The sequence below is a fragment of the Pteronotus mesoamericanus genome, unplaced genomic scaffold (assembly GCF_021234165.1).
Source record: "Pteronotus mesoamericanus isolate MK-2021 breed Mesoamerican mustached bat unplaced genomic scaffold, CSHL_Meso_final scaffold_85, whole genome shotgun sequence".
NCBI classification, from domain to species: domain Eukaryota; kingdom Metazoa; phylum Chordata; class Mammalia; order Chiroptera; family Mormoopidae; genus Pteronotus; species Pteronotus mesoamericanus.
Window position 1 is genome coordinate 11,693,604 of NW_026555329.1, and position 26,581 is coordinate 11,720,184.

Genomic DNA, 26,581 nt, shown 5'->3' on the forward strand with positions numbered 1-26,581 from the left:
TGTGCTAGCGAGTTTATAGTTACCAATCAAAAGAAATAAAATTAAATTGCTGATTTCATTTGAGTTGGGTCTGGGCTTAGTTCTTTAAAAATGTCTATTACTACAATCCATACAGATGACATACAATTTATAGTAAATTTCAAGAGGTGACAAACAACATAAACTACAAGCGTCCCCGCCTTTACTCCTGTACTAACCTCTGGGTGTTGCGCCAAGTCCCCGCAGGCCTGCCAACGCGCCACTACCCTGTGAATGCTTCTTCCTTGGGCTGCAGTGCTCATCCACTGGTGAAATCAAGTCCCAGCCCAGCCCTGTCACTTGATTAGTTGTGTGTTTTTAAAAGTGATACTGAACTACATTTAAAAATAAATGAGTAACCCTATATCTGATGTTTAGTGTAATGTCTCTTGACAATGAAAAACAAATAAAACTGAACTGATTCTATGATATAACTGTACCACTTTAAACACTTAATCTAGTGCTGTAAGTCACCTGTGCCATGTTTCTCATCACCAACATTGTTAGCTAAGTTTAAAACGCGGACTATGTTTCTAGGACATTCAATCAAATTGTGAGACTAAATTTTATTATTAAAATAAAGTTATTGAATTGTTAGAAACATTGTTCTCTACAACAAAATGATGACAGTTGAAATACTTTCATAACAGGGCAGAAGTGAAAGAGAGCTAGTGAAAGAGATGAGATTTTTGAAACATCTTAAGAAGTAAAAAAAATACTCATTTTAATCCTGGCTGGTTAGCTCAGTTGATTGGGAGTGTCGTCCCGCACACCTAAAGGTTTCAGGGCCATTTCCTGGTGGGGGAGTGTATGGGAGGCAACCAGTGGATGTTTTTCTCACATCAATGTTTTTCTCTCTCTCTCTGCCCATCCCTGTTCTTCTCTCTCTAAAATCAACAAAAACATATCCTTGGGTGAGAATCATGATATATATATAATCTATATTTAAATATATACATATGTATATATGGATTTAAAATGGATATATGTATTTTAACTAAGATACTTAAGACATTGTTTTTCTGTCACTTAAAAAGCAAAGAGTAAAAAGCATTTTATTTTCTCATGTGATGAGCATGTTATCCATACAGTGTAGATAGGATTGCTTAGTTCAGGATGCTTAAAAATGGATTCAAGAGTCTAACAGAAGATTTTTTTAGCCATACATATTAAATGGCCTTTCTATATTGTCACTAAATACATAAAATAATAAAAGAAACACACCTAGGAGAAAGTTGACCTTTAATTTAAGAGTAATTTCACTGAATTATAACTTTCTGTGTTTATGACTTTTGATCTTTCTCCTGTAAGATAAATGAGGCAATTTCACCCTCTCTGTACGTTGCACCTTCATAATGAGCTTCATATCTAATTAGGTTTTTTTTTTTTTTGGTATTTTGGGGGAAATGCTCTACCAATTGTGTTTTATTTGTTTTGTTTTGTTTGCTGTGTTAAAATTACTTAGTAGACAAAAGCTAAAACATAAAACATGTAAACCAGGACAAAAAATTCAAAGGAAAATACTTCATAGAAAATAAATTACTTATTTGAAAGTTCAGAGCTTGGAGAACTATATATTAACTAGATTTCATGACAAGAATGATTTTTTCCTTGAGCAAAAATCTCCAAGTAGTTCATATTTCCCTGAGGATATGTAAAAGAGTCAAGAAAATGCCTGGTAAATATTATTAGTTAATTTATTCATTTTTACCTGTATTTCTGGTAGGCAAGCCCTTTAAATATTAAACTGACACATGTAGACTTACACTTAAATTCACTGAAATAGGGTTTAATATGTAAATTGCTTAAATTATAATAGTATGAGAAACTTTTTCTTGGTAGGACATTTGTCATTATACCAATCACAAAGCCTGTCTATGAATACAATAAGTAAGACTTTGATTTGAACATTTCACAGTAGTTTAAATGTCCAGTTTTCTTATTTTTAAAGTTCAAAGCTATATGTTTTCTCTGACAAATTTGAGTTTGAATTATTTGGATCATTTTCTAATGTGAGCCATAAAAATAAATAGCATACATGCTTAAATGTGTGTTTTTTTTTTTCCATTTCTACAACCTAAAGACCAGTTGGGTTAAAAAAATAAAATTTAACAGCTTTTAATTTGTCATGTGGAATCTGATTCTATGTGCTTTTTATAACCTCTATATATTTACCTAAGTGAAGCATAAAATGGTTGTAATAATGGAGAATTTAAAATAGCTTTTGCACATGAGCAGTAATGCTAACTAATGTGAATAAAAGCTGAATGTAAATTCTCAGAATTTCTGTTTCTTGTGTTTACTAAGGTCTATCTTGGTTAGCTGATATAACTTCTCATCATCTTAACTAAGCAATAGAGAACTTCGATGGATAAAATGAGAAAAAAATAGGGAGTAATATAGAATCAAAAGCCTCATATTTATATTTAGCTTTTAAACTGCAATACAATATACATTAGGTCCCAGAACCTGTCAAAATATAAGTTCATAGCCCTTCTTTTGCTGGAGTAATGCTCAGGTATTCTAGGTATGCTTCCAGAGTACTTCCTAAAATCACCAGTTCCTATTGGTTCCACATTATGTTGTCTCTTGAGAGTCTCTTCTTCATTTCCCTACTTGATTTAGGCCTTTAATTATATTCCATTTGTACTATTCCAACAACCACATTTCTGTCCACGATATCAGCATTTCAACATTCCAGCCTATTTATTAATTTTTGTTAGACTTATTTACCCATGTAACAAAGCTGATCATGTCACTCCACTGCTAATAAACTTCTGTCAGCATCCTATTAATCAATAATTTCAAATCCAAACCCCTTCACGTGGCCTACATGTTGTGAAGCACACCCTTGTTAGCTTGCAATCAGCATTCTCTTGTTATTGTACTCCTATAAATGCCCAGAACTTGTTTCATCTTCTTCCTGTGTGCCTTCTTCTAATTATCTATTAAAATAGATAATTTTATTTTATTATTAATAAAATAAATTAATTTAATTATGTATTAAAATATCACCTCGTCTAAAGCTCTCTGGACTCCCTACAGTGAAAGTGGTTGATTCCTTCAAGTGTTTTCTCACAATATGTAGCTCATATTTCTTTTAGGGATTACATTTTTTAATTATTTTATATGCCCATAATCTTATAACATTCTGAGTTCCTTGTAGATAAAGATAATTACATTTATATTTGTATTTTTAGCACTAAACATAGTAATATGTGGAAGTGAATATTCTTACTAAACATTTGCTAAATGAATGAATGTGTGAATAAATGAACTCAAAAAGGTCTGGATAATGTTCCAACAAAAATCAATGTTGTTAGGAAACCTGATAAATATACCAAACAGTTCCAGTCATAAAAAGTCTCCTAATTATTACCCTAAGGTTGTTTTGAGACCACCTCATACAGAACAATATTTTCCTCTCAGTATACTGAAAGATATAATTTTTCATCAGAATAATGAATCACGAGAAAAATATTTTTAATTTTACTTAACTTTAGCCAGTGAAAAAAATTGTAAAAGTATATCTATAAAATAGATATCTGCATTAATTTTAATATAAACCTGCATGTTGGTTCAGGCCCACAGATCCTGGTGTTAAATGTTTGACCCAATTCTATCTAACTCTTATCATCTATTTTTATGTATTCAGATATATGAAATCAGGCCATAACTCATAGAAAATATTCTCTTAGAAAAGAATATGAATTTATAGAGCTAAAGTCCAGTGACCTGTGCTGGTGTTCAGACTACTGGCCTGAAGATGTGATTGATACAAGAAGAGCAAATGAAAAATTTTTATTAAATTAATAAAAGCTTGCATGAGGCCAAATATTATTGAATGCATGTAGGTGAGATTACTTTTATCATTTTTAATGTCATATCAGAGAATTCTATTGAATATAACATAATAATAAGCATGTGTTAGGTCCCTGTCATTTTCCATAAGTACATAGAGTTTAATTAAGTAGGAAGGTCACTGCCAAGTGTCTTTTTAATTGTTGAAGTGTTTTACATGCTAATGTAAAAGGCACATAGCAATGTTGATGTCAAAAAGAATAATTTGACGTGAGAGGCATATTTGAGTATCAGAACATAATTTCTTTCTGTTTGTCTTTATGTGTGAAAACATGTATCTCATTTTACTTATTTTATTCTAATTGATGATGTAATCTTATTATAATACATATGATTAAAAATTGCATTTTTTGGGGGGAGAATGAGTTTTTAAATCCAATATTGGGTAATATAAAAGTCCAGCCAACCTTTGTAAAATTATATTACATGATCATAAACTTAATTAACTATCACAAAGAAATAAAGATGCTCAATGAGTTATGGGGGAAAATAAATTTTGAAGATCTTACTTCCATATTAAATACTGAAATATTTTAAATTATATTTTATTTGCAACTTCTGTTAGAGTGATAAAATTTTAAATCCTTAGTTCTATGCTATATCATAATTTCCCACTGTTGTTCATATTAAAGAGGGCAATAGCTTAATGAAAGAGTTCAGAGTTATCCCCCAAATACTAAATTTTATCTTTTTGGATAAACACAATTTTTAATATGGCACAAATTTTAACATAGCACCCAATAATGCCAATTTTTTTTAATACATAGCCATTTAGAAACATATACCATATTTAACTTTGTTTTTCTTTTCCACTTGGAAAGCTGAGGGTTTTTTTTTTCCTCTTGGATGAGTGGTTAGTCTAAAATGAAGCTGTCCAAGAACAAGCTAAGAATAATAAGCAATAAAATCATATATTAAAATCTGAGCAACCAATATGTAGAAAAGTCAAAGATATACTTGCATCTGTCTGATCAATACATTCCTGTAATTCCCTCAGGGGCAATCATACAATTTGACACCAACTTTTAAGCTTTGAAAATTATGTGACCATCTATTACATTGTGGAAGGTACATGTCCTCAAACCTTTTCTATCACTTAAAACAAAAGACAGGGCTACCCCCATTTAAAGCATCCCTTCTATTATAGATAATTGCTTAAGCTGCTTGTTCCTTTCCTTTTTCAGAATGAAGAACAAATTTTGGTATTTTGAGTTTGGCACATCTGAAACTTTCTCAGCCACCTGCAAGAAGCTACATGAATCTGTAGAAATAGAAGTAAGAAAAATGAATTCTCTTTTTATAATACTATGAAATGGCTTGAGTTTGGTTATAATATGTTTTTGTAGTCCATTGGAAGGAGTTATGTTTTGAGCAATTCATATAGCTTTACCTGTGATTCTAAAATTTTATTTCTGTCACTCATTGGGAATCTAGCACTATCTGGAATGTTTGTATAAAGTTAAGTTTGACTGTGAGTTATTTTAATACAATATAAAAAATGAGAAGTGGAAGACAACTTTAGAAATCAGTGGAGAAGTTACTAGACACAATGTGGATAGAAAAATCTAAGATAAAAGAAAGTACTTGAAGAGAAGAGAAAGTTGTAAGATACATTAAAAAACTTATTATTTTCAGGTCTCAATATCTTATAACCTTTAAAACACAGTTCACAAAAATTGTACTTACTTTCATGAATAAAGGTTAAAAAGTATACTTTTCCATTCCATTCCCATTCATTAACTAGATTTTCTCAGTTCCTGAGGTTGCCATTTCCCCATTACATTTATAGAAAGTGGAAAAGCCAAGATAGAAAGCAAAGATAGCAAGAAAAGATACTTTAAAAAGATTTGTAGCAAATAGGTCTACCAAAAAATATAGACTATAGAACTAAAAGTTTTGGAGATGGGTTATAATAGAAAATGACTTAGTTTTATTGAGAGATTTTAGAGGTTAAAGAATAGAAAAAGTTATATTTTGGTAGTTGGTAAAGACAAACCATAAGAACAGAATCATGAAACAAGAATATTTAATGAATGATATGAATTGAGAAATATTGGCTATAGCACTTTTCATTTAAAAAACAAATGAAAAACTTGACTTCTGAGATCTCAGTCATTAGTGGCATATATTCAAGTAATAAGCTTTGTAAACAAAGTAGTTATGAACACATGAAATCATGATGACCTGGCTTGACTCTTTATTATCTTGCCTTTCTAATTTACTGTTAATAATAATAACAGCAAAGGTGGTATTATTTCAGAATCTAACTTTTTTTGGCCTTTTATTTCATCATGGTTGGTGAATAAATTGAGATATTAGAAGGAAAATTGGTGGTCGCAGAATGGAAAGTCTTTCATTACTTAATTAGATCATAACCCTGAAAAGGAATATAATTTCAAAAGGTGAAGGGCTTGGTTGGGCTCAGCATTGACTTTCTGTGATTACTATTCATGAATATATCTATGATTATATATTATTTATGTATACATAGTCTTATATATTTATATTGTTTTATATGTGCATATACATACCTGAATCTCCGTTTCCCTTTTGAAATCTTATTTTTAAAAACCCTTTATATATGGGATTTTGAGAATTTCTTACCCCAGAATACTCAAAGACAATCTACAGAAGAAAGCAACAATGAAAAAAATTATCAGCATGGTTTCTGGTTAAATGTAGCTGGATACTCTGAAACATCTTGCATTTCTCCTTACCTTATCTTAACACTGAACACAGATTGAAAAGAAAAATGATCAAGGAGAGATACCCCATGTTTATGGCTAGGAAAACTCAACTTCATTTATGTATCCAATACATTGCCAATCAAAACCTCAGTATTACTTTGTAATCTTGGCAACTGATTCTAAAGTCTTTATGGAGAATTAAAAGACCCAGAGTAACCAGCACAATATTAAAGGAGAGCAGACCTGGAGTGCTGACATGACTTAATGTCAAGATTTACTACAAAGCTACAGCACTTAAAGTGGTATGAAGGAATAGACAGATAAATTAATGAAACAGAATAGAGATTCAAAAAATAGACTCCCATAAATACCGTTAACTGATCTTTGACAAAGGAGGAAAGACAATACAATGGGGCAAAGACGGACTTTTTGTCAAATGGTTTGGAAACAACTGAATATCCACTTGCAAAAAGAAAAAAAAAAGAATCTAGACACAGGCCATCGCTCCAACCAAATACTAACTCCAAACCTAAAAGTAAAATGAAATATTGCAAGACTTCTAGAAGATATCGTAGGAAAAAACCTAGACAGCCTTGGATATGGTGATACCTTTTTAGATACACCCCAAAGGCATGAGAAAATGATGGATAAGCTGGACTTTGTTCAAGTTAAAAACTCTGCTCTGTGAAAAACAAAGTCAAAAGAATGAGGAAATAAGCCACAAGTAGAGAGAAAATATTTACAAAGGATTTGTCTTCTAAAGGACTCTGATGCAAAGTGTACAAAGAACTCTTAAACCTCAACAATAAAAAAAATAAACAACCCCATTCAAAAATGGGCCAAAGACTTTAGCAGGCACCTCACCGAGAAAAGATATAGAGATGGCAAAGAAATGATATTTCAATGCAAATTAAAACAGCAATCATATATCACTACCCACCTATTAAAAGGCCAAAATCATCAAATACAGGTGAGGATGCCGAGCAATGGAAACTCATCCATTGATGGTGGGAATGAAAAATGGTAGAGCTACTTTGGTAGCTAGCTTGTTACTTTCTTACAAAACTAAATACACTCTTATCACATTATCCATCAATCATGTTCATTGGAGTTGAAAACTAAAAGCAGTTGAAAACTCATGTCTATCCAAAAACTTGTATATGGATAGTTATAACAACTTAATTGCCAAAAATTGGAAGCAAACAAAAGGCTCTTCAGTAAATGAATGGATAAATACAAAACATAATTAAATATTCTACATGTCACAAAATAAGAAATGTTCAAGGAAAATGTTGTATCATAAAACAAAATACATTTGAATGAAAATCAACATGGAAAACATTGATATTAAAGTTAATAAACAATGAAATTAGTGATTTTCCATCAAATAAACTTATTGTGCCTTACATCTTACAAAAATGTTATTTAGAATATTCCCCCAAGAAATCTGAACAACTAGAACTAAGTTATTCTTTTTAGGGTGGTGTTTCTACATGCTCCCTACGTCTGACTTACCCCCTCTGCAGCTACTGAGTTGTTCTGGAAACCACTGCAGTAACATTTATAAATCAGAACCAGCGCTGTGCACTCCCCATTTTATTGTTACATATCTAGACATATTGTTATAATTTTATGTATTTATCTCAATTCTAAAATTCAGTGTGTGTGTGTATGGATGGATGGATAGTAATACAAAAATCATCTTTACGTTTTACAGTTTTTTTAATGAATCCAGTCTATCATATTAGCAGAATATGCCTTTCTACCCTCAATCTTACTTCATAATTAAATATAACAAAAACAGCAATTTGGAAATTCAGTTGTGTTTCATGTTGCTTTCTGTTTGGCCTTAAATTATACCAACTATGATTTGAAAATACATACTAGAAATAAAACCACTTCAGTACAAGAAGACCTCATGTAATGGGTATATATATTTTATAAGCAGCTTCTTCGAAACAGAACATTTACTACATGACCCTTCATTTCACATTTCTCTTTCACACAGGAAGATTTTCCAAAAGAGGTGAATATTTGGAACAATATGCATATCATGGGATAATAACATATAATAATATAGCTAATTTACACATTATTGATTTTACTTTATCCTTGGTGCTAAGCAATGTATATACATTATTTGATTTAGCCTCCCTCAAAATCCTATGAACTGGAGAGATTTTATGTCTCCATCACAGAATTGAGCATATGAATATTTTCTTTAATAATTTAAGAGAAATAAGAACTGTGTTGCTGCCAAAAAGTTTAAATCTAAGGAAACAAGTAAACTGATAAACTGTAGATTTTATATACATATGTGCATGTGTATAAAATGGCAATATATATGGCAGGGGAGAAATGAACAAAGTTGAAATTTTTAATTTTCAGAATTTCAATTGTGTTCTAACTTTGTTACAAAAGATAAATGAAAATAAAATGAAAAGCTTTAAAATTTTAATATAATATATTCAAAACAAAGTTTGTATTAAACTATTTTGGACATGCACCTCAGGTCAACATCTGTCATCGAAATTACAAAGTTCATGGATTTTTAATTTGCTCTACATACCAAGCAAAGTTCATGAGAAAATAACATAGCCCATTCTCCAATGTATTTCAGTCTTTTGGTTGTCAGTGAGACTAGGAAGGATGGTAAGTGTTAAGGCTAAGAATGTCCATCCCAAAATACTGAGATTTGTCTGAAAGATTAAGAACTTCTATAAAGCCTTAAATGATCTCAAAATTTAATAAAGGGCAATAAGAGTGTCAGATACATAAATAAATTAGCAAGTTTCAACAGATAAGATTCTTATTGTTGCTCAGTAACCTGGAAACACAGCTCTTACAGGTAACAGGGTCAAGTTTCCCAACTTGGTCTGCGCCCCACCTGCATCAGAGTCATCCTGGATGCTCTTTCAACATGCATTTAGAGGACCTTCATCTAGTCTTAGCCCTACCAAAACACTATCATCAGGTAGGGTAATGAAACCTTTGAAAGGATATTCTTTTGAGTTTTTTTAAATCACTTTGTTGAGGCATGGCTGACATTGAAAAAAAGATGTACATACTTAATGTATACAACTTATGAGTTTGGAAATAAGCATATTACTATGGAACCATCCCCACATTCCATGCCATCAACATATCCATCAGCTCCCAAATTTATCCCTGCCCCCTTTGTGTGTGTGTGTGTGTGTGTGCGTGCGTGCGTGTGTGTGTGTGTGTGTGTGTGTGAGAGAGAGAGAGAGAGAGAGAGGAGGAGGAGGAGGAGGAGGAGGAGGAGGAGGAGGAGAAGGGGAAGGAGAAGAGGGAGAAGAAGAGGAGGAAGAGGAAGAGGGAGAAGGAGACGATTTTAAAGATCTACCCTCTCTTCTAAAGATTCCCAGGCGATTTTCTTTTTTGGGGGGCGGGGGGAGAATGAAATTCCAGAAGCAGTGATGAAGACATACAGTCGAACATCAACAAAGATGGAAATAGGAAACCAAAAGTGGCCTCATTAAGTCCAAAACAAAAAATATCTCCTTATTCCAGAAAAGAACAAGAAATGTGGTGAGAATGAGGCATAGCATTATCACTTCATTAAGATAGCGATATCAATTTTCTTAGTGAAGAGAGTGGGAGGAAATGTGCAATAAAATGAGTGAACACCCAAACCTGAAAGTTCTGTGTTTACCAGGAGTTATTTTTAGTAAGATAACTTTGGGTAAGAGTTCTAATATCCCAGCAATAATTTCTAGCTTCCACATAATCTTCTAAAAAAGAAAAAATGTGAAACCAAACTGTTTTTTCTGTTAACTGTTAATACTATGGTCAATGCTTGATATCTTGAATCAGCGATAATACTACAGTTACCCAACAGGCATGTTCTGAGCCCCTCTATCACACTGTTTTTTGGTAGATAAAACTTATAAAATGTATTTTTAAAAAACATAGAGTTTATTTAGCAGGAAAATACAGAGTGCCTCAACCTTCAAATATCAGAAGAGATATTGTTAAGGCATTTCATATATGGGTATATTTTAATTTATAGTTCTGCTGCTGTAGTTTTCAGCAAAAACATAATTTTGTTTTATAAATTAACTATGAGTTGGCAGAAACTCTTCTAAAAGCATAACTAGATAAGTCATTTTATTCCACGCTCTTTTATACAATGAATAAAGCAATGTTCTTATGTTTTATTGAGCAAAATATGAATAATTTTTATCTGACCTCAGCATAAAATTAGACTCACTATGAAAAATATATTTACAGTTTATAGTTAATTTTACCTCAGCAAATTTATTATCCATATTTACAGCTCATAGGTATTCTTCACATTTCTTGAATTTTCCTATCAAGTGACATGCTAACTGAATCTAAGACAATTAATTCACATGCAAAAGCTTGTCCGTAACACCTCTGTATAGTATGGTCCAGGGTACGTTTGTAAACCAGGATTAAAATACATTGGCAAACAAATTTAAACCATCTTTTCTTCTTTTAGGAAACTGTCTCTAGAATAAGATCTTCCCTATAAAACTGAACAGAGTGGACAGCGGCATCACAGCATCACACTTGGCAAATAGCTCCTCTAGCACTACACGTTAACGACCTTTTTCTACATGATAAAAATATTCAAGATTTATTGACTAACTGAGGCTGCTAGCTTTTAAGCTTTTATATTCTTTTCCTCTGTAGCTACCTTTTTAAAAATCATAAATCTTCAAAGCGGATGAAAATATTATCTAACACAGTATTGTAACTTGTTTACATTTCATGGCCCTCACCTCAGCTTTTACTTCCATGCCCTGCACCGGGGGTGCATCAGACAATTCCTGGTGTCCATCAGAGCAAGCCCTGAAATTGTCCAGACCAACGAACATAATGTTAAAGCAAACAGAGGAAGGTAACCTGGGGTCAAGAACTAGTGGAAACATATCATTAATAAAGAACAAATTATGTAAGAACGCCTCCCTCCTCTCCTAGGAACCTTAGGGTTCTTCATGAGGCCTTCTTTTGGGGGCCTTCTTAAGAATGTTTTTTTCACTTTTTAGAGAGCTACTTAATCCGTTTCCTTGAAACTGCATGTGCCAGGACTCTGAAGATTGAAAACATGAATAACAGTATACGCTGATGTTTTTCAATTGTCACATGGAGCTCCCCAGTTCCATTTTCTCAAAGCCTATTTGCAGAGGAACAAAGGAATACTCCTTCACTAATTCTGAAAGTAACTTGTCACAGTGGGGCTCTAAGGCCTAGTCAAATAATTGTCTTAGTGCACTACCTGCTGTGTTCAATATTGAGTGAAAATGGAAGCCAGGCCCCAACTCCAGTTTATTTTCCAATTCTTCTGTTATTTAAATGATTTTAGTCAGTTTGGGGGAAACCAGACCTTTATAAATTAACAGCAGGGAAATACCAAAGGTGTCAGATTGCATATTTATCATCTTTTTCGTGTAATACTTAAATATGTATTAAGAAGTGACTGACATAAATTAGGCAGATTTCAGAAGCCACAGGCCATGGCTTGTAGGGGACCCCCTTCTGCTTGACATTTCATCCTTGTCAAAGATCAAATTATTTTAATTTAGGCTGCAAATTATAAGGAATGAAGACTTCTTTGTGGGAATTCCCTGTGGTAATCTGACTTTTGTTGTTACTGCTGCTTGTCAGTGTGCAAAAGATATAATATGCATGCAAATAAGGTTAAAAAATATGTACTATCTAATTATCCAGCCAGTACATTCCACTTGAAGACAGTGGGAGGCCTGACACACAGTGTGTGTTTGATTCATTGAGGCCTGCAGGGTATTTACACAAGATTACTTTTAATTATGAAATTAATATCTGTTTATCTAGAATATATAGCGGTAAGTGAGTATACACATGAGTAGAATTCTTTAGTAAAAAGAAATCATCTTAATTTAATACATGAAAAGGGAGGAAAAAAATCACTTGTTTCTGGGGGGGAGAAATGGCATCATCCAGACCTTCGTTTCACCCTCACCGAAACAAATTGAATGAAAACTTGGCACCTTCTCTAGAATTTGTTTCTAGCCCTGCCAAGTAGGCTCAAGATATGATGCTTTATTTCACAGTTTTTATATTTTAGTGAACAAGATGCAGTTTAAGGTTCAGTATGATTAGGAGAATGCCGGGGGAAAAAGGTTTGCTATTTGTTTGGTTTTTGTTTTTATCATTTTGGGGCAGTGTTATCTCTTACGTTCAGAAGTCAAGAATCCCATGAGAAAGAGAATGATACAGTTACTATCAATGATTTTTTTCTGTAATAGCACATGACACATAAAACAATCTCACTGCAGATATTCTTCAAGTTATGAAATACAGACCCCTAACAAAATTCTTTGTAAAACAAACTGTTGTATGTTTACATCTCTGTTCTTGTATTGACTTATAACTGAATATTGGAGGACACTGTCTGAGATATGTTTGCAATTAGTACCATTTTAGAAAACTCCAAACAGGCAACTCCAAAAATACAGTGTAGCCTTGCTATTCTCTGCACCTGTCCATCAGTGGAAACGAACAGAAAATTCAAAAAACTTAAAAAGTGAATGTCAAAAAGCATAGTCTATTAGCAAGTTTCATGTTTTTTCAAACAAAATATTCACCTGGTTAATGGTTTTTATATTTTAATTTATTTTTACAGCAGCTATAGAGTAATGAATGGTTAATGATTACGTTTCTTGCTACCCTTGGCATTTCCCTCCTCAGCCTGCCTCATCCTCCATATTCATTTAGACAACTGTGCCTCTCATTGCCTTTAATGTAATTACTTGGAACTTAATCTAGACCAAAAAATCATCCCTGGCCATTCTAATGTAATTCAGACCTCTTGCAATTGCTGTTTTGTACTTTTTCTTTTTTCAAAAGTCTTTTAAGCCACTTCTTTCTCTGCCCAAGAAGTAAGACCGTGAATTATGAATTCTGTTTTTTCATTTCCCCCTAATATTGCTTTGTAGTGTGTTCTAAGTAAGAGGCAATCATTAATATTTTGATCTAAAATTTGACCCTACTTCCCAGAACCAACATATTTGTAACACAGTGGAAATTGATAACGTGTTATATATGCAGATACTAACTTGTCTCCTTCCCAAAGATTTTCTGTAAACAAAGAGACACGGACTTTCAATTCGATCAATTTTAAAGACTATGAATAATAACTGGTTAATGTTAGCATCTGCTTTCTATTTACATTGACATTTAGGGTAACAATTTAAGTGTTCTTGAAAAGTTTATTTAGAAAAGAAAAGGTATGGGTTTTAAAGTTCTTATTATAAGATAAAGAAATGCAAAAGGAGAAACCAAGGAAAGAAGGATAAAATATCTTACTGTGTGTGTTCTTTTTTTTTTTTTATACTGATCAGTGTGATGGAGTACAGATAGATTTAATCAACATCTCTCTGGAAGGAATTGCTATTTTGAATATACCAAGCATGCATGGAGGATCCAATCTTTGGGGAGAATCTAAAAAGAGAAGAAGCCACCGCCGGATAGAGAAAAAAGGGGCAGACAAAAGGACCACACTCACAGATGCCAAAGAGTTGAAGTTTGCAAGTCAAGGTAGGTTTTCTAACATGATTTGTTACATTTCTCTTAATCTTCTTTGGAAGGTTACATTAAAATTAAAGAGTTTTCCATTGCATTATAGTCTATATACTTATACAGTTTTATTTTTCATAATATCAGATAGGCATGTATGACTAAATTATATCATAATAGACTCTACAATCATATATAACCTGGCTATAATATTAATGCACTTTTTTCACCTTTATTTTCCTTTGGATATATATCTTTCCACAGAAAACAAATACACATGGATGTTAGTGGAAAATAATGTAGTATCTATTATACATTAAATTCTGGAATGTGATCGTTTGGGTCATAATGTTTGAGTGGCCCTCACAAGAACCTCATTAAGTCTTTTCCAAGGTTGTGTTGTGAGGTATTTTATTCTTTCTTTAATCAGTCAGGCTGTGACAATGAAGTATCTTATATTAAGCTATTGTTCTACATTTCGTGTATGAGAGCATGTTTAAATATCCCACAATAGATTTTAGTTACCTGCTGCTATTGTTCCAGAAATTTAAGAACAACAATTAGGAAACTTGGGAAACAGAGGACAAAGGGCTAACAAAACGCAGTGGGACGGCTCTGGCTCGGAATTCTCAACTCCGTTATAATAGATCTCACGTGGGGACGTGGCAACCAACTTTCGTCAATAGATTTTATAAACAAAAATATCAAATTGATAGTTTTCTAATCATTAATCACGTCCAAATGATTGATATGTATTGTCTGTAGTATTTCTTTATCTTCCAGAATCTACCTAATACCACTGATGACATTCAGGTATCTGAGAAAACATATGGGCCGAGTTCAATGTAAAGAAAAAATGTGAAGTTGTTATAGCCATATTATGGGCCCAATGAAATAATGAGTATATTTTTTAATAAATAAAATGGGGCAAATGTATTTGAAAAAATAAATTAAAATAAAATTAAAAAAAAATGTGGGCGGTCGGTAGGCAAAGATGGTGAAAGGAAATAGCTTTATGTTCTGATGTCTTGAGGTTTCTGATGCAAGTTTCAGTAGTAGGTAGTAACTTCTGTTATGTGGAATTTGGTGACTGCAAGGATGACAAAGATTGATGGATAAATTATTAGGTATCCTCTTGAAAGAAGGGTTTATGGCAGAAGCTTTTGATGCCCCTTAAATGTGTAGGTAATCTTAAAGAGGTAGACCTTGAAAAGTAATGTAATTTATTTATTTAATTTAACTGTTAAATTACTGTTTACTTTCAATATTATTTTGTATTGGATTCAGGTGTACAACCTAGTTGTTAGACAATCATATATTTTACAAAGTGTTCCTCCCTATATTTCCAGTAACCTGGCACATATATAGTCATTACAATATTATTGACTCTATTCTCTATGATGTCCTTTATATCCCTGTGACTATTTTGTAACTATTTTGTCACTTGATTTGTAGTTGTTAATTTCTTCACTTCTTTCACCCAGTCCCCCTAACCCCCCTCCCCTCTGACAGCTGTCAGGTCTCTTTCTGTGTTTATGAGTCTGTTTCACTTTTGTTTGTTCATTTATTTTGTTCTTTAGATTCTACATATAAGTTAAATCATATGGTATTTGTCTTTTTCTCTGATTGACTTATTTCAGAAGTGGTGTAATTTAGTACAAGCAAATTTAGACAAAATTAATTAAAATACTTTATACTCATAATGAATAGAAGTATATGAAAACATGGAAAAAATGTTTTTTTAAGGGAAAACTACATAGAAAATGAGTAGATAAGTGCATATGAATTTTAAAATGAAAGGAATTACGCATACTTATTAATTTCTAAGAGTGATTGTTGTTCATATTGTATTTATATTTAAATATAAATTTCTAAGTATTAAAATTAGTTCAAGGACCATACTAAACAAAGTGAAAAAGCTTGACTCTCCTTAGGGAGGCAATCAGTATGTGTATATTATGTAGTAATTTTAAAAGTTTTAAATATTATATATACTAATTTCCAGGGTTATTTTTTCATTTAGTCTCTACACAGTAGTACTTGCCATGTTCTTTGCACATAGATATCACAGTCTCATATCTGAAGTGATTCTCAGTGCTTAACTACCCACTCTTCACCCACTGGGCTATTCAAGTTCAAAGGCTCATAGCTATGCTTTACCAAACAAGTGTGTATACACCCTATGCAGCTACTGCAGACATACCATTTAGTGGCCTCACTCTTTGGCTCTGTCTGCTTTCTTCAAGAATACACATTTAGAATAATGCACAGATAAATCACCCAGAACTATTCCCATAGACTATCAGTGCTCATAACTGTAGGAAAAAAGTATCTCTTCCCATGCTATCTTCTGGCGGTCTATTCTAGAACTATTAGGATCTAGTTTTCCTAAACTTGCGAAAGAAGAAATTGGAAACCTACAGGGTTTATGACTTAAGAACACTTACTCTCAGCAGAAACATGGAGAAAAACAGTAGAAGTTTTTGAAGGTCATTGTGTGAGCAGCAACAAAAGCATGTCTATAAGTAATTTGAGTTCATTTTTTTGTTCCCTCTTTTATGCAACTATGCTTATAGTTTGGGTCTAGTTTTATATCAAGATAAGCATAATTTCATTGATGAAAATGACCTCATCAGCTGAGCATAAAAAGTAGATTATTATATATTAATCAGTTTTTCTTTTTAATTAAATGTGTCAAGAAAATCTTTTTATTTTAATATATTTTGCAACAGAATGGTGGAAAATATCTCTACTTTCTAAATATCTCCAAAGATTCAAAGTTTTGATTTCAAATTTATTTTGTTAATTATTAATGTTGTACTTGATAGTGAGGAGTAAAATTTACAATTTAAAATCTGTGTGTACCCTTTTTCTAAGTGGTAAATGTTTCTATTATTTGATTTTGTTTTCAGTTTCATGAAAACACCAATTAATGTCAGTGTCCATCAGCATTTTAAATCTAAATATATTTTCAAATTTACACAAAAATGATTCCAAGTATTGACTTTAGAATGAAATGTGAAAAATACAATTCTAATCCCGCATGTTTCTTTAACCTACTTTCAAATTAATATATTTTGCCATATTAGTAAAAAAATGAAAAATTGAATAGCATAACTTTCTTTTTTTTCAGGATCACTTTTTCAAAATATTAACTGACAATTTTTCTGTTAGGCCTTTATGAAACTCTTGAAGTTTAAACTAAATTTTTACTATATTGGAATGGATTCTTGTCCCCATAAACTTTTGAAAGCTTTCGGTGATGAGGAAGATGAGGAGAGAGTAGAGAATTCATGTGTAACTAGGTTTTGTAATAAAGATAAATTATTTTATTTAGTAGAAGGATTTTAACTGAGAAAAAATTACAGGATTTTTTTAAATTAAAAAATATGTCATAGACCAAAGGTATGGGATTAAGTTTGGAGCATTAAATTCTCATTTATATTATGCTGTACATGATCTGGGACTCCTGCACAATAAATGTTCTTGCACCTTTGAGGACACTTACAGAAGAAAACCAGAGTATCTACAATTAAGAAATTCACTCGTTGGAAATTCTGTGCCTGACTTAATTCAAATTGACCAAAATTATAAGTAATTCATTTAATTACATTATTGTTCCTGAAAAATACTTTAAAACAGTTGGATATAATTTTGAAACATATTCACATTCACACTCATCTAATTCAATGTGCTTTTTAAAAAGATATTATTTATTTCTAGAGAGAGGGGAATGGAGGGAGAAAAGAGAGGGAGGAAAACATCCACCAGTTGCCTTTTGCAAGCCCCCCTCCACGGACCTTGCCTGCAATCCAGGCATCTGCCCTGACCGAGAATCCTCCAACTGGCAACCTTTTGGTTTGTGGGATGGCGCTTAACCTATTGAGCCATATCAGTCAAGGCAATAGACATTTTCTTAATGGGTTTGTCTTTTGTTGTTCTCTCTCTCTCTCTCTCTCTTTCTCTCTCTCTTTCTCTCTCTCTCACTCTCTCCCTCTTCCTCCCTCTCTCCCTCTCTCTCTTTGGAATACAAATGAGTTTATTATATAGAGAGAGCAGATCTTTAAGAAAAATTGTAAGGTAGGCCAGGTACATTTCCAGTGCTCTTAGCCTTAATAGTCAATCTTTCCCATTTGTTTCAGTTGCTGAGTTCATCTTTGCTGCCCCCTCTTCTGCATTAAATCTAAGCCTCAGCAAGATGTCTAATAAATTTATTCACATTAATGTATAAATGACTGATTGCAGATGAAAGTAGAGATATTTGCATTTTAAAAGAAATAAAGACCTTCAGCTAAACCATTAGTTTTCAAACTGTGTTCTATTGAGTTATAACTGCAATTCTTCAGAGGTTCTCTAAAATTCTTCAGAGGATTAAATTCATTATTGCCATATTTTGGAATAATAAAAAACTGTAATAAAAACATCCTAAAGTGTGTCTGATAAAATCATTTTTTCATATTAATGACTCTCAGATATTTTAATTGTGTTATTAGACAAAAAACAACTTCCCCTCCTCCTTCTCTTCCTCCTCTTCCTCTCAACAGATTGGTCAATAGGTGCAAAAGATAGATTTATATATTCATCTATTATAAATACTTATACAGATGCACATTAGTAAATAAATGTCATATTATTTGGAGAGTCTGTAGCTCTGCAATAGTCATTTAAAAATATATCTCTGCATGTTAAATGGGGACAATTATACAAATGGGTACATTGCATTACCGCCACAGCACATGTGAATCACATGTAATTAGAATGCCCACAACTCAGACACTTTTGTTTGTCACAATCAACAAACAGCATAACAATCAATGGAAATGAAAATAAGGGACAATGCTAATATTTTAAATGAAAATCTTAATCACTTTTTAGAAAATGTTTGCTTATAAAGAAATTGCATTAATAAACTAGCTCCCCAAAATAACAGGCCTGTCCTAGTGCATTTTATCACAGATTGGTGACATATACATATTCACAACTGCAAAGTTAAGGGCCAGCAATGTAACTGAAACTTTAAGGGATCATCTGAACCAAAGCAAGTACAGTAACATCATATCATAAACTTGTACTGAAAAAGTTAAGCGATATTAAAAAGATACCTTTTAGAAGGATTTCTTTTTACCAAAAAGTACCTCTTAAAAAATATGAGCAGTTTTTAGTTATTCAAATGGTTTTAATTCTGAATATAACAAGTCCAACTATTCCACTTTCCATTACTGAAATCAGAATATTCCCCATGCTATACCAAAAAAAAAAAAGGAAATCAGTGAAAAACAGGATGCCTGTGACACTGCCACCATCTCCATCAAAAATCTGCATTGTTTTCATAAGCATTTAATGCTTTAAGTATATATTTCCTCAAAGAAAAATTCCAATTTTCTCTTTAATTACTGGTTTTTTAAATATTGCTTCATTGGTGGTGGGGGGGGAGAGGTTGACTGCTTTAAAAAATTGAAAACCACTGAGCAAGAGTAATTACATGCAAGCCATAGAGTTTCAAACATTTGCCAGAAGCTGAGGGAGGTACTTTTGGGAGCAGCTGGACTTTCTGCTTAAAACTTCATTAACTGGGTGACTGTCTGCCCTACCTATGGAGAGAGGTAGCCAGTTACCCATCATACAAATGTGTATTTTTAGAAGTAATTAATATACAATGTCTCTATGAAATTTTTAATAATTTAATTCCCATTTACCAATGCTAATTCTCTAATTTGGGCAGAATTTCCCAAAGTGCAGCATCTATTCCACTGATGGAAAATTAAGCAGTGCACTGATGAATAAAGTTTAGTAGTCTTTGTATTTACTATTAGACTTTTTTTCTTTATAGTAAGGGATACTTTTTGAAAAAATATATAATCTACATTTAATCTTTAAAATAAATCTAAGTAAAAATAGCATAAAAACCAAAACCAAGCAATAATACAGGAAGTATCTGGATATGGCAAAAATTGAAGGAGGGTCAAAAAAATCTAATTTGTGGAAAATCGCATCATGCTACTATTACAGGTTCTCGTATAATTTGCATAGCCCCTATTTTAAATACTTAGTGTAAACTATATTTTGATTATCCATCATCTTGCATAAAATTACTATGAACCCGTTCCTCAAGAATAAGCTTTTCCATGCACACTGGAACTGAGCATGCCCCCACCCCGCCTTATTTAATATCTGTGCACTTTATGAGTGAAGACTAAAACCCTGATTCTTTCTAGGGGCGAGAGGGGAAATGGTGTGTATCTGCTTGGCTGTCAAGGAATCTCTCTCCATCAAATGACTTCATTAGTATTATTTTTTTTTAATTCTGAAGAATTAGGGAAGAAAAGTCAATTTAGGCCAAATTGGTCACAGAGAATAAATGAGTAGATATCTGTGAAAGCATGACAAAACTTGAATTCCTTTTGCCTCCAAGGATAAACAAGATATTGGCTCTGATGTCTTGTCTTTAAAATGTGGATGGTGAGGCGTTGAGGTTAATGCATGAGGCGTGTATTGTACTGCCTGGATAAAGGCACAGAGAGCATTTCAATAGTGAGACCTCAACATTTTCTATACCTTGTAAAAGCTATACTTATCTGAAATTTGTTGGTAATGGACATTTGTCATCCATTATTATCAACTTTCCTAGATATGACTATAAGTTATTTAGGATAATTTAGAAGTCAGTGTTTTAAGGTGTCTAAATAGAACTGCAAAATTCATTTTAGAACTATAGATGATGTATTTGGCATTCCCATACCAGCAAGCAGAACAGTTTCCAACCATTTAAATTCAGTGGTTAAATCAGTTAAATTTAGAAACCAGAAAAGAATTTCATGCTGTGTTATTATACCTGGATATTAAAATTATTGAAAAAACATGGCATTTGAGATGTTTCATTTGACAAAAATATATGAATATATTATTTCTCTGATAATTTCATTGGTTGAAAATAGATCCAAATATTAGCTATCTAGTAACATTTAAGGAAATGCCTCAGAATGAGTTTATAATTGTATGTTTTTAAACTGCCTCCCTTAAAGTTTTCCAGCAATGGGTAATGCATATAATAGCACATAATTAATAAAGCTTTCCTAATACAAATACTTGTCTGCAATTGAAGATTACATAGTATACCTGAATATCTTAATGTAGTGATTATTTTTTTTTTACAACAGTCATGCTAACATTTAAGAACAGGAATAAAAAGAAATTAGAGAATATAAGACATTATCTCTTGTATGTAAAAATAGAAATGCATTTCAAAATGTAAGATCATGTATTCTTATCTTTGGCCTAGCTGTCCTGTAAAATCATGTGTATTATGAAGAAACATTTATGAAAATTTTTGTCATGACACTATAAAAAATTCATAGAAACTGTTAACCCTCCTAGAAATTTGGAAAGCAGAAACCACAAATAAATAAATTATTATTAAAGAACAATCAAAACACTGACAATTTTTAGAATTTTTTTATATTCCTTATGGAGCTATATAAAATACTTTCTGTAGCTGGCATTATTTCCCATTTCCCCCATGTTTTAACAGTCAAATTTTCAAGACGTGACATTCAGTATAATTCCCAAAACAAAATCTGACATGCAGTGATGCAGAAGTTCTTACATGAAAATTGGTAAGGCCTCAAAATCATTTTGGATGTAATAGAACAGATAAGTAATCATTTAAACAGGAAAGTAGTATTTTCTGATAATTTCATAAATGAGACCATTGCTATTAAGGGCTTATTCTTAAAAACAAATTAAAATTAGAAAAATGGAGAAACTCCAAAGAACAGGTAAGTAGGAAAAGCAAAACAGGGAGGAATTTGCTTTCACCTAATGAACCTGGAAAAGCTTGAGAAAAATGAGTTTTTAGTGTCAGTCGCATATTGAAAAATACATGATTTGGCAATCAATTTAATAGATACAAGAGAAGAAGAAAAAGAAGTTGTTTACTTGAGCTTTTAAATTAAGGCTTACCTAGCATCTCCTCTGACATCTGAGGAAAAAAATACCTTATTTTCAAAATACTAATACTGTTTTGAGAATCTCTACATTTCTAGCTTTTGATTTTCATTGTAACTTCAGAGAACGATGAAAAATAGAAATGTGTTAATGGGTCATTTTCTCTACATTGTTGATGTCTAGTTTCATTGATAAAATGACCATCTTAGTTGTTTCTGTGACATTGTATCCAATCCTGAGTCTGTTTAAAATAATGGGGGGGGGGGTCATCTATTCAGACTAAGACTGCATTATAAATTTAAGTAAATTTAAATTAGACAGTGGTAGAAATATAAAACATTTTCAACTTAAATAAATATTGGCTGGTTATACTAGCCTCAGTTAATTAAATAACACTCGTAAAGCATGCTTTCAAATATCAGTTGCATAAAGTTTCCAAATATGAGACCGTGCATAGAAATTTCTTAAAGCCTTATAGAAATCTTGCCTTTTGAGGGTAATGATTTGAAGCTCATGTAATAAATGTGTCCCAGGGAACTTAAAATAACTTGTTCTATAATCAGAACCTAAGACAACAAATTAGGGAGGATTTTTTTTCAAAATAGTAAACATTAAAGAACTATTTAAAAAGACATGAAATCAACTATTTAAGTTGTTAACATACGTCATGGTTTTATTTTGTTCTGTGGGTATTAAAAGTTATGTTTTCTTCTCATCAAGACAGAAAATAATAAACAGGAAAAAGTATGACCTCATTAAGAATTAAACTTCAATTGCACCATCTTGTGGAATGGCATCTTATTTAGAGATTTCATGTCCTACCAGGAGGGACATTAGACTTTTATTTTACCTCTATTTGTAAGGGTTTTTTTTTTTTTCTGCTTACCTTAATGCATGTTAAGAAACCACCACAATTTAGCACCTCGTTTTTGCACACATTTTTCTAACTATCTAACCAGATAGTGCCAGAGGGTACAGAACTGAGCAAAGGTAGGTCTTAAAATTTTAGTCAGATTCCACTATCTACTATATAAGTTTTCTTTGAGCTGTATGAATTGGAGTTAACCAAAGCAATTAAACACTGAAGTTCCATTGCCATGAATGTTGTTTTTATGAATAGTCTTTTTTTTTCTTGTATACATAGAGCTAGTTAACATATAAATGGTAGTGTCTTGGACGGTATCCAGCAAACTCTGTTTTTGTGGAAATCAATAGAGATTCATAAAGATCACCATTTTCTCCACACTGAATAACTCTGTTCCTGGCTTAATAAAAACATTTCTATGGCTCTTCCTTTGATAAACTGTGGATTTACAAACTCGCGGGCAGGGGGGCTGTTTTAGGAAGGGTCTGTTGGCTGCTGTGAAGTACAGCTGTTAATCAGAATATGCTCAAGATTGAGCACTGAATGTGACAAGGTGACAGTCATTTGAAATAAGACTAAAAGTCTCCATAGATAAACATGACTAATTTAAATAAGCCCTGGGGAGCTTTTTTGAGAAAGTTCAAATGCCTGATGAATGCCACACTGTTATTCTAATTATCCCATAATATGGTACAAAATAACAATCTCATTTCATCCTTTTATTTACAAAGTTGCTCCAATTATCATTATATTTTACCTGTTCAAGCTCTGAAATATTGTTCCTCATTGAGAGATTCATTAAGAGAGAATAATTATATTATATTTCACAGGTTCACAGAAAGAAAATGTATCTTTCAACAATTTCATTTCCCTGAACAGTTGTTCATTTCAGAGTTGAAGACAGGTCTATTAAGTACCTTCTACCCTTTTTAAACATGTCAAAGCTAACCATTAAAACTGAAATTAGTAATTTGGAGCTGATTAAATGAAAAAATCAGCTGCTATTTGTAGAACTTAATTTCAGTGAATGAAACAAACATAACAATATTTTCAAAATATATTGAATAACAAAGGATTTTTTATGCACAATGATTTCAATTAATGTCTGTTCTAATAGTTAAGTTCATTAGCATACTGACATTTTTCCCTATTGATGCTTGAGAATATGTACTTCTCCATCCAAAAAATTACATAAGGCATATTTTCTTACTGAGTGTGTGGCATTCAAAGTTTCAGAATATCTTGTTAGAAGAATAATCAGAGAAAATCAACCAATATCAAAGAACATTTCAGTTTTAGATTTACTACAAGAAAGGTGTATGGTATTTGTGATTTAAATGTATTTTCAAAATTAAAAAGAATCATGTGCATAAAATGCAACTTTGAAGAAAGCAGGTCTAGCTCTCCAGCCCCTGCTAATCAAAAGGTCAGATTCATTTCCCAGTCACAGCACAGGCCTGGGTTTCAGGCCACGCCCCTGGTTGGAGGCTTGCAAGAGGGAACCCAGTGATGTTTCTCTCTCACATTAATGTCTCTCTCTCTCTCTTTCCCCTTCTTCCCCCTCTCTAAAATTAAATAAATACAATTTAAAAAAAAAAGAAAACAGGTCTGAGGCACATCACTTCATGTTTGAATGGGTTGGTGCTATGAAATAAGCTATCCACCGTCATATGCAAGTAACACTTAAACCTTGCATCTCTCTTGTAAGTAATTGAGCAATAATGAAATAATATACTAATTATTGATGGTTTTGCCAACTTTCAGTACTTGACGATAAGTGCTTTTTTTTCCTAAGAGCCCTTGTATTTTAGTCTTTTCTTACATCACCCTGGCCAGCTCGCCAAGACTGAAGTGCCAGGACATCTATCTAGTGAGCCTAGTGGGAAGCAAGGAGTCAACACATCTTTTACCCAGTATAAAATTATGAATGATGCTATTTGATTTTTAAAAGACAGTATTGTATCACATTTAAATAGGAATTTTGAATGTTTGTAGTATTTGAAGAGCTCTAATAGATAAAAAAAATGAATGAATCTGCATCTATCATTTAAAAAATATGTAACTGCTTTTTGAGTTTTAGGTTGACTGAAGTTTTGCACATTTTTGTAGTTAGGCATTATTTGTAAATTCTTCATTAACACAGGGTCTGGCAGAATGAAGGCCTGCTTGATTGTGGTTGGTAGGGGAATATTATCGGTGTAATAATTTATAGTTTTAATTTGAACATTTCAACTAAAATGTCATATGGTGTGCTTGAGTGTGATATTGTTATGTTACAAGATTACATGCTTATGATTTTGTAATAAAAAAGGGACGCTATTTGTGCCAGACCCTGTATTTTCTGTTCTTTTTTATTATGAAAGCTACTTCTTTAAAGGGATTCTATAAGGTTTTTATTTTAATTGTTTTAATATAGGTTATTTTGGATTTCCATTGCTTTTTCTTTTGTTTTCATTTTGCTGTTTGATTTTTGGAAATTTTATATGTTACCTTTGCAAACATTACTTCTTATTCAAATGTTTATACAAAAGTTGGCAATTAATAAGGAACTATAACAATGTTTCTATTCTTGATGAAACGCTGAATATGCTCTTTATAGTAGATACTGAAACTGAGCTTCCTTTGCTAGTCAAAGAAAATATTCAGTTATCTAAAATATTATAAACAAACAAAAATAGAATAAATATATCAGTTTATGCATTAAATTGATTTTTTAAAAAAAATCTGACATTTTAAACCTCTCTAGTAGCCTTTAATAAATCTGGGTATTTAATAGTATGTACTCCAATGCCTTGGTCATGGATATGTAGTGACAGGTGTGTCTCTGCGACTGTGTATATATATTGACTTCATTTATGGGGAAAGGTTTATGGACCTACAGGTATCACAATGAGACATGGAAGGAACATCCCTTGAACACAGTATTTTGAAGTACCAATCAGAATGCCAGGAAAACAAAACATTGCTTTAGTAGGAAGGAAGAGAGACTTTATTTTTAATAGCAGAAGAAAGTGAGAGAATAGTGTTCTCTAAACTACAAATCATTATCCCATTATCCCAAGAGAAAAGGATGGAAATAGGTTGAAGGAGAGATGGACGTCCTTCTTTTCTGTCTTCCTTTGTTTGTCTTTACTGCATGTCATCCTTCGAGGATACTGCATTCCTCAAATTTCATCACTCTGCCTCCTCCGGATGAGAAGCCTCTGCCACATTAGCTGAAAAACTCACTCTCTTGATTGACCATTTTAGCATATTTATACATACTAATGTATCAGAAGACCATATCTTCTGAAGGGCTGTAGGAAATTTTTTTCCAATACTCTATCAACCTTATGTGTGCAAGATACTTATTTTTTTTTGCATTTTTAATTGTTATAGTTGATATAACATTATGTAAGTGTAATGTGTACAAAGTGTTGATTTGATATTTATATATTGCAGTGAGATTACCACAATCATGTTAGCTGACACCTCTATTATATCAAATATTATCATTTTGTAATTGTAAGAACAATTAATATCTTGTGTCTTAGTAATTTTGAAGTTTATCATACAGTAGTGTTGTATATACTGTATTGACTTTTCTTTCCTCTTTTGGTTTTACATCTTTTTATGAGATCTTATAAATGGAAGTTATCATATTTCATGGTCAAGAAAAAAAGAA

General features: G+C 32.2%; 1 protein-coding gene across 6 annotated transcripts in view; it reads left to right on the top strand.

Moving 5' to 3' along the window:
- DGKB (diacylglycerol kinase beta) overlaps positions 1-26,581 on the top strand; it is a 538,418-nt gene that overhangs the window by 370,353 nt on the left and 141,484 nt on the right. For all 6 annotated transcript variants that reach the window (XM_054564443.1, XM_054564440.1, XM_054564442.1 and 3 more), the window contains 2 exons: positions 5,064-5,154; positions 13,934-14,129. In XM_054564443.1, coding sequence (XP_054420418.1) covers positions 5,064-5,154; positions 13,934-14,129 — 287 coding nt within the window. The remainder of the gene's footprint in view (positions 1-5,063; positions 5,155-13,933; positions 14,130-26,581) is intronic.